This window comes from Mus pahari, chromosome 14 (assembly GCF_900095145.1).
Source record: "Mus pahari chromosome 14, PAHARI_EIJ_v1.1, whole genome shotgun sequence".
Taxonomy (NCBI): domain Eukaryota; kingdom Metazoa; phylum Chordata; class Mammalia; order Rodentia; family Muridae; genus Mus; species Mus pahari.
The window spans coordinates 47,152,502-47,160,811 of record NC_034603.1 but is presented as its reverse complement, the minus strand read 5'-3'; the positions used below and the strand labels follow the sequence as shown (position 1 = coordinate 47,160,811).

The following is an 8,310-nucleotide window of genomic DNA, read 5'->3' as shown; positions in this document are numbered from 1 at the left end:
AAAAAAAAAAAAAAAAAAAAAAAAAAAAAAAAAAAAAAAAGAAATGAAATATTCAAACTCTCCAACACTAAAGGAAATGTTTGTAATAAGTTCTGTGAAATGTTTGCTCTATAGATATGTGTGTGTGTGTGTACTTGCATGTGCATGCATGTGTATGTTTCAAGGTCTAATAGGAAATCAAGGTGAAGCCTTTACCGAACAAACTCACTATGATGTAACAGAGTGACATGGCACTGCACAGGAAGTACACAGTCAGAGGACAACCAGCAATACATAAGTTATCTCTGATTTAGTAATTGTTTTTTGAGTAATTTTTGGTTTAATGTCAGGTGCTAACATGCAAATTTTGTTCTATAGTATAACTGACTAGTAGGAAATCTAAGACTTGAGAAATTCCAACTACCTCTTTTAATTTAATGACCATTAGTGGGTTATATAGAGTCAGGAACAATTAGCTGCTTAACAAACTGTTTAAGTAGAAATAAAAAAAAAAAAAAGACTTCATTTACTAATTTATCTTCTGTACTGCAAAAATTAGGATCTGACACATGTGCTCTGGTTAAAGACAGTCAGCTATGCCAGGCAAGAAATTCCTAAGCCAAAGGTTCAGGGAGTTATTAGGAACCAAAACCATCTGCCAACTTCAAACTTTAGGGCTGACTTTACAGGCATGGTAAGAAACATCTTTGCCAAGATATCATCTAAGACCAAAATTTAAAACTTTATTTACATTTTAATTTTATTAAAGCATACTTCTAGTTTTAAAATATAAATTATTACTCTCAAATATTTCAAAAAGTTAAAATTAATACTAAAGTGCCAAAAAAAAAAAAAAGAAAAAGTAAAAGAAAAAAACATTGGTATAATCGTCATATGAAAGCAGCTAGTTCCAATGATCAAAAGCAGCTTTAGACCAAAACCTAGAAATGGTACCAGACAAACATTATGAAAGCAGCTCTTTAAAAGGCCATATTAATGGAAAAAATTTATTAAACTGGCTTTGTGAAAGAGAAATAACCCAAATAGACAAATTTTTAGTTCAATCAAAATAGAAATTCATCCACAAAATCACTCACAAATGCACACAGCATACCAGCATGCCCACGGTGCCTGGCACACAGCACACCAGCATGCCCACGGTGCCTGGCACACAGCATACCAGCATGCCCACAGTGCCTGGCACACAGCACAGCAGCATGCCTGGCGCTGCTCTGGGAGCCTGTGAGTCTGTGAGTCTCTGTTGAAGCAGTGAAAACGACATCCAGCTAACCTGCTAGTAAAGGAGGGCAACTGAGGAGCTGAGCAGACACTAGGCAGGCATCAAAACAACGTCAGACATAACTCTGCTGGACCATGCGACAGACATTCTAATTCCTGTAACCAGATTTGGCCTTAGTTTGCTTAGTTATCAAAACAAATCAAACGAATTTTCAAGAGTTAAACAATAAAATCCAATCCAACACAAGCTATATATAATAACAACTCTTAGGAAACTGGGTTTTAACTTCATTCAAAACATCTCCAAGGGTACTCTGTAAAAGAGAAAGGAACTGGGATGGCTTCAACAACAACATATTTTTAATCTTATTTAAAAAAAAATCCAAGTAGTTAGTTTTTTAAGCTTTAAATTTGTTTTTGCATGTGTGAGGTTTGCCTGCTTGTATGGGTATCATCTTCGCCTCGAACTAAATATAAGGATTTTCATGAGCCACCTTGTGGGAGCTGGGAACCAAACTCAGATCTTCTCTAAGAGCAACAAGTACTCCTAACGGCTGAGCCATCTATCTCTCCAGTCCTCAAAGGACTACTACTTCCTACCAAGTAACTTATCCCCAAAATATCAAGCAGTTGTCAAGCTTTGACAGATAGCTAGCTGCCTGTATTCAAATACTCATTGGGTCCTCCAAAACAGTTTGCAGGAGAGGGTCTAATGCAGCTTCAGGGAACCTGGCCCCAGTTAATTCTGATTGGTAAATAAAGATACGAACAGTCAATAGTGAGGGAGAAGAAAAAGACATGGTTTTAGGTTTCCCAGGCTTGGGACCACAAGGAAGGGGAAGAAGGGCAACCGTCATGCTTCAGGGGAGTGTGGAGAGAGGAGAGACACAGAGGCCATCATGGAGTAGAGAAGCAAGGAGAGCACTCCAGGCTCTGGGCCAAGGAAATGTGGCCTAGACGGCTGACTAACTGAACTAATGTGGCCAAGATGGAACATAGAAATTAGTGAGTAGTAACTTGGCATTATCGGCGGGAGGTAGATTCTAACATCATAGAGGTGAGGCAGTCGCTCAGCTATTTTGCTGTTTAAGGCATATTAAAATATAGAGGCTGGGTGGGTGTCTTTTGGTCAGAAACATAAACCACTGAGGCGGGAGGCAACCCCATGCTCAAGATTTATTTATTAGAAAATCAATACTATATTGAAACACACAATAGTTTACCTTTTCATAGACAGAACCTTTTTTGAAACAAGATTTTACTATGAGGCAGGTAATGGTGGAACATGCCTTTAATCCTAGCACTCTGGAGGCACAGTCAGGCAGATCTCTAAGTTCAAGGCCAGCCTGTTTACAGAGTAAGTTCCAGGCAACCAGGGCTACAAAGAGAAACCTTGTCTCAAAAAATATAAATACATATTAAATAATCAATCAATCAATCTTGCTGTGTAGTCCTGACTTGCCTGTTTATGCCACCCAAGACCTTAAGATTAAAGGCATGCCCATTATGTTCAGCTAGACAGAACTTCTGCATTGCTATGTCTGCAGCAAGCAAAGGCATAACTCAATTCCTAAGAGCTACCAAAATGATTTCAAGCAATGTAAACAAGGCACAACCCATGATCCTAGCATTAGCACCAGACATATCTGTGGTCTATTCACACATTAACACGAAGAATGGTGTTTACCTTAAAGATTCCCCAAACTCGCCAGCTGGGCGTGGTGGCACACGCCTTTAATCCCAGCACTCAGGTGGCAGACGCAGGCGGATTTCTGAGTTCAAGGCCAGCCTGGTCTACAAAGTAAGTTCCAGGATAGCCAGGGCTATACAGAGAAACCCTGTCTCGAAAAACAAAACAAAACAAAAATCCCCAAACTCTAAAACTTCCTTACTTTATACAACTGGATCACATTAATTTGCCATTTTCTCTAATGAAAACATTAGCAGAAAGTTTTCCTATAGCCAGTACACATACATTCATACTATATATACAAATATACAGAACTTTAAAGGACTAGAGAAATGGCTCAGTGGTTAAGAGGATGTTCTGCTTTACCAGAAGGCCAGTTCAGTTCCCAGAACTCCTATCAGATGGCTCACAATCACCTGTGACTCCAGCTCCAGGGGAACATCTAATGCCTCTGGCCTCCATGGGCATCTACTTTCATGTGCACACATCAACACATATATTCATTTAATTAAAAATAATAAAAAAAAATGAATCTTTTAGACCACTGAGGTAGAAGCAGGAAGACAGTTCAAGGTCAGCCAAAGCTACATAGCCTGTATCTCAAAGGGGGAAAAAAAAAAACCTTAAAAGTGATTCTGAAAACTAAATGTATACTGATACTACGAAAAATAATAAATAAAAACAGAAATAAAACAAACTTTTATCATGTCATTGAGCCACAAGAAATCCTTACAAGTTACAGCTTAAAGAAAACAGTGATCATAGCATAATGTAGGGCCTCCAAGTGTTAACTAACAACCAAATCTAAGAAGTTAAAAATGTAGATTATGTCAGACTTCCAACCAAATCTGTGGCTGTTCAAAAGAATAAACGAGGTTCATTTCATTTGAGCACTCATGCATAAAAATTAAGTGGCAGAGGTGTTGAATATTAAACAGGAAGCAAATATGGCTTTCCACCAATTCCAATTATCTTCCTATTAGTGTGAGAGGTAAATAAACACTATACCACTGAGCTATAGCCCAGCACACAGCAAGCTGAGGCTGGAGACACAGATCAGTGGTACAGTTGGGCATAGGAAAGCTCTCCTGGGTTTGACGGTTAGCATGCCCTCCTAATGCAAAAAACAAGGTGGGGGTAAATTCAAGGAATTACTAGAACTTAAAGAAAATGTCTAGTTAAGAAATATTTACATAGCTACACTATATGTTACCACTAACATATATACCTGTAACAATTTTTTTACATTAAAGGTATTGTATACATACCATCACAAAAAGTAAACTAAAGTAAGCTTGAATATTAAATTTTATTTAATAAAATACCATTGAGGCAGGGGGTATAGTATAGTACATGTTAGGTGTTTATGGGAAACCTGGGATTGATCTTCAGCACTGAAGGAAAAAAAAAAAATCAATGACATGCCCTTTCAGCTATTATTTTTAGCACAAAAATAAATATTTTAAGATAAAAATAGAATGGTACCTTGTATAGAAAACTTCCTCGTTTGAACACCTGTTATATTTTTAAAATCCTTAGAAACTGCTTCTGACAGCTGTGCAGGACTGACCCTAACTGTGTAAAGGAAAGTGCTCTGTCCTTAGGATCTTGGAAAGATAAGAATGCTGGAGAGCCACCTGCTTAAATATTCGTGTAAGATGGATAGTTTATTAGATAAAACCAACAGGTGAAGACATGATGCATTTTCATTTGAAATGACATGATGTGACTATAATGGTAACTATACTCAAAAAAGTCAAAGAAATCAAGGACTTTTCTGAGGTAGTTACAATGGGTTATATATACTTCCAGCCACAGAAGCCCACTGCCTTGCAACACAGTGACTGGCTAGCACCTGACCCCGTGAGCAACAACAGCCAATAAGAACAGAAAGCAAGCAGAAGACAAAGCACCACCAGTCAACACCAAGAGTCACCATGTAAATGCTCTTCCTACATCAAAGTCAGGAGATCCTGAGCACAATCCTATCATTAGGTGTGGAAGCCCACTCTCTATGAAGTTATAGTCTTTATTAACCAATCTCTCAGAACACAATTTCAAAGTGAGCCTTTGTTAAGTTTCAAAATACATCAATGTCAAGCTCCTATCAATTTTTGCTAAATGATCCTATTTACTAAAACATACTGTTTAAGTAACAGCTGTTTTACTCGATTTCTAATTTGCTGTGTACCATTCAGTATCAGACACTCACTCTAACCCAATGTCTGAACATAAGAAACAAATCAAAACAACTGAGTAAGAAAAAGTTAAACCAAAAACACAAGAAAGATGACATTCATTAAGATGTTAACATTTTCTGGAAAACTTTAGGAAAGTCAAGTTCAACTAGTAGAAGTTGTGAAAAACAACCGCTGTTAACTGGGCAGCAATTGCATGGCAATACAGCATCCCTAGGAAAGGAAGGCCCAGGCAACCCATTAACTCCGTCAGCAGGAATGAGAAGACTGGAAATGCAGTACACAGGTGGAAGGCAAAGCTCATGGTTTCTTACTGGTGCCATTCGTATTGCTGGGTGTGCTCCACAGCCTTGCACTGCTTTATGAAGTGTTTCACCAAACATATTCCGAAGTTCAACTGAGTGACAATATACAGCATCAATCTTAGGCCACCAATCCAACGCAGACTGAAGAAAAAACAAGAGAACATAGAGTACAAAAATCACATGGGCTGTACACATTCTTTTACTGTTGTATACCTTCTTTTTTTTTAAACACTTTTATACTTTTCTGAGAAACTTTCTAAGACCATGCAAATATACAATATGACTTTCAAAGTCTTCAAATGTTATCTTTAACTCAAACACTAACCAGACACACATGTTAAAATAGAATTCTAAGCATGTGCAAATAAGGTTGTCCTTTCTCAACAATGCCATAATAAATTTAAAAACTATTTGCAAAATTCTTCAACCAATTTTTATCTTTTAAAAAAGTTTAAGGCCGGGCGTGGTGGCGCACGCCTTTAATCCCAGCATTCGGGAGGCAGAGGCAGGCGGGTTTCTGAGTTCGAGGCCAGCCTGGTCTACAAAGTGAGTTCCAGGACAGCCAGGGCTATACAGAGAAACCCTGTCTCGAAAAAAACAAAAAACAAAACAAAAAAAAGTTTAGTATTAACAAATTTCAGAAACACATGCATACATTATATATTTTCACCAGGTAAAAATGCTATCATCACAGCTTTCCATGAGATTAGTGGTTTAACACAATGTTGAAAGACTATATAAAACCGTTAGTCAAATGCTTACAAACAACAATTAACATGAAATTAGTAAATGGAATAAAGCCATTAGTGTATCAATAATCTTTTACGTTGATAAGCAGATGGCACAACACATGGAAGACTAAATGGTCACCAAAAACAAAGACGGCTGATCCTAGCTAAGCATCTTTGTTTTTACAATGCCAGACACTGAAGTCAGGAGCCTGGGACAGGTGTGTGTTAAGCAAGTGCTCTACCACTGAGCTACATCCCCAGACCTAGCTAAGGGTTTATAAAATAATTATTTTATATAGATATTTTCCTATTTCCATTTAGCCAATCTAGCTGATTTATAAAGTCTGTTTTATTTAAGTGTATCCTTAAGTGACTTTTACTTTAAATTTAATTAATACATTTCAATTTTAAATGCTTGAAAAATAGTAATTGTGAAAAATCATTAAAGTTGATCAGTTTATAGAAAAATGACTGGATAAACTTTCACTACTTATATAGATTATACATGAGAACAATATGTTTTAAATATAAAATTTTAATTTGTAATACTTTAGTTAAAAATCTGATATTAAATAACACATTCATACTCTACAGAAAAACTAAGGCAGACACAGTAGTGTACAACTTTAATCCTGACACAAGGGAGGCTAAGGCATGAGGAACTTCAATGATATCCTGGACTTCACAGAAAGACTTCATCTCAAAAAGTAAATAAAATAGAGGCTAGAGAAGTAGTTCAGCAGTTAAGAGCACTGGCTACTCTTCCAGAAGACCCTGACTCAATTCCTAGCACCTATGTGGCAGCTCACATCTATCTGCAACTCCTGTTCCAGAGGATCCAACACCCTCTTCTAGCCTCTACAAGCACCAAATGTGTGCTTCTGGTTCGCTGACATATAGTAGACAAAATAACCATACACATTAAAAATTCATTAATTTAAGAAATATAAATGTTTAACTATTATGGTTATGATGTCTCTCGGTTATTTGATTTAGCCAGTTCCTACACACTGGTGTTTACTGTCTCCGTTTCTCTTCATGTTGTTGTAATTAGATACTCTGACAAAAGCAATTTCAGGAAGAAAAAATTTATTTAGCTCACAATTCCAGGTTCTAGTGGCAAGGAAGTTAAAGTGGCAAGAGCTGGAGAGAGCTGGTCACATCAAATCCATAAGCAGGAACAAAGAGCTTTCTCTACTCACTGCCCAGGGAATGGTACCACACAGTGGATGGGGGCCTTCCTACCGCAATTAACGTAATCATGATATCAATCTTCATGGATATGTTCAAAGGCTCATCTTCAGACTTTATTGACAACACTAACCACCACAGAATATAACACATTTCTCAGATTTGAGGCACTGATGTGCCCAAGTCAAACAGTGATCAATGTAACCAGATTTCTATGTTTTGTTAATCACCTTAAAGTAACAAAATGCTCAATGATTTAAAAAAACAAAAAATAAGAGAGTACACAGAGTCCTGACTTCTTCCTATACATTGCATAAAATCTTGGCAGAAATCAATAAACTAAATAGACAAGCATCTCCTTTAATATCTTATCAAATTACTGGGAGTGGAGGTTGCTATTTTCAGTTTTGGTTTAGTTTAAATCTGTTTGTTTTCTGACACAGGTTCTTGCTGGAATTCACTATGTTGTTCAAACTGGTCTAGAACCTGTGATTCTCCTGCCTCAGCCTCTTAAATGCTAGAACTACAAGCAGAAGCCACCACAACCAGCTTACTATGTAATCATTTTCGATAACTGCAAAACTGTACCACAGTAGTATGTATGCACTATATATTAACTTTTAGACTTAAGATTTAAAAATTTTTATAAATTTTATAAAATATAAATTTTCTATTTTCATAAGGAATTAATTCATTTATTTCAAAGTAAAGGATATATTCTCAAATAAAATAGGCACTAAAAATTAGACATCCCTGAGTTAATAAAAGAAAACGTTAGTATTTTAGTCAGTTACTAAGTGTGTACATTCTGAAACTAGTCAATGAAATAGACATTTCCCCTTAATAATAGTTTATTTAAAATATTAAGACTAATAGAAAGCCGGGCCTGGTGGCGCAGGCCTTTAATCCCAGCACTCGGGAGGCAGAGGCAGGCAGATTTCTGAGTTTGAGGCCAGCCTGGTCTACCAAGTGAGTTC

General features: G+C 36.9%; 1 protein-coding gene across 1 annotated transcript in view; it reads right to left on the bottom strand.

Annotated features, from left to right (window-relative positions):
* Window positions 1–8,310, bottom strand: part of Nf1 (neurofibromin 1) — a 248,403-nt gene that overhangs the window by 170,347 nt on the left and 69,746 nt on the right. Inside the window, exon 12 of the mRNA XM_021212697.2 lies at window positions 5,421–5,552. Within this exon, the coding sequence (XP_021068356.1) occupies window positions 5,421–5,552 (132 nt within the window). The remainder of the gene's footprint in view (window positions 1–5,420; window positions 5,553–8,310) is intronic.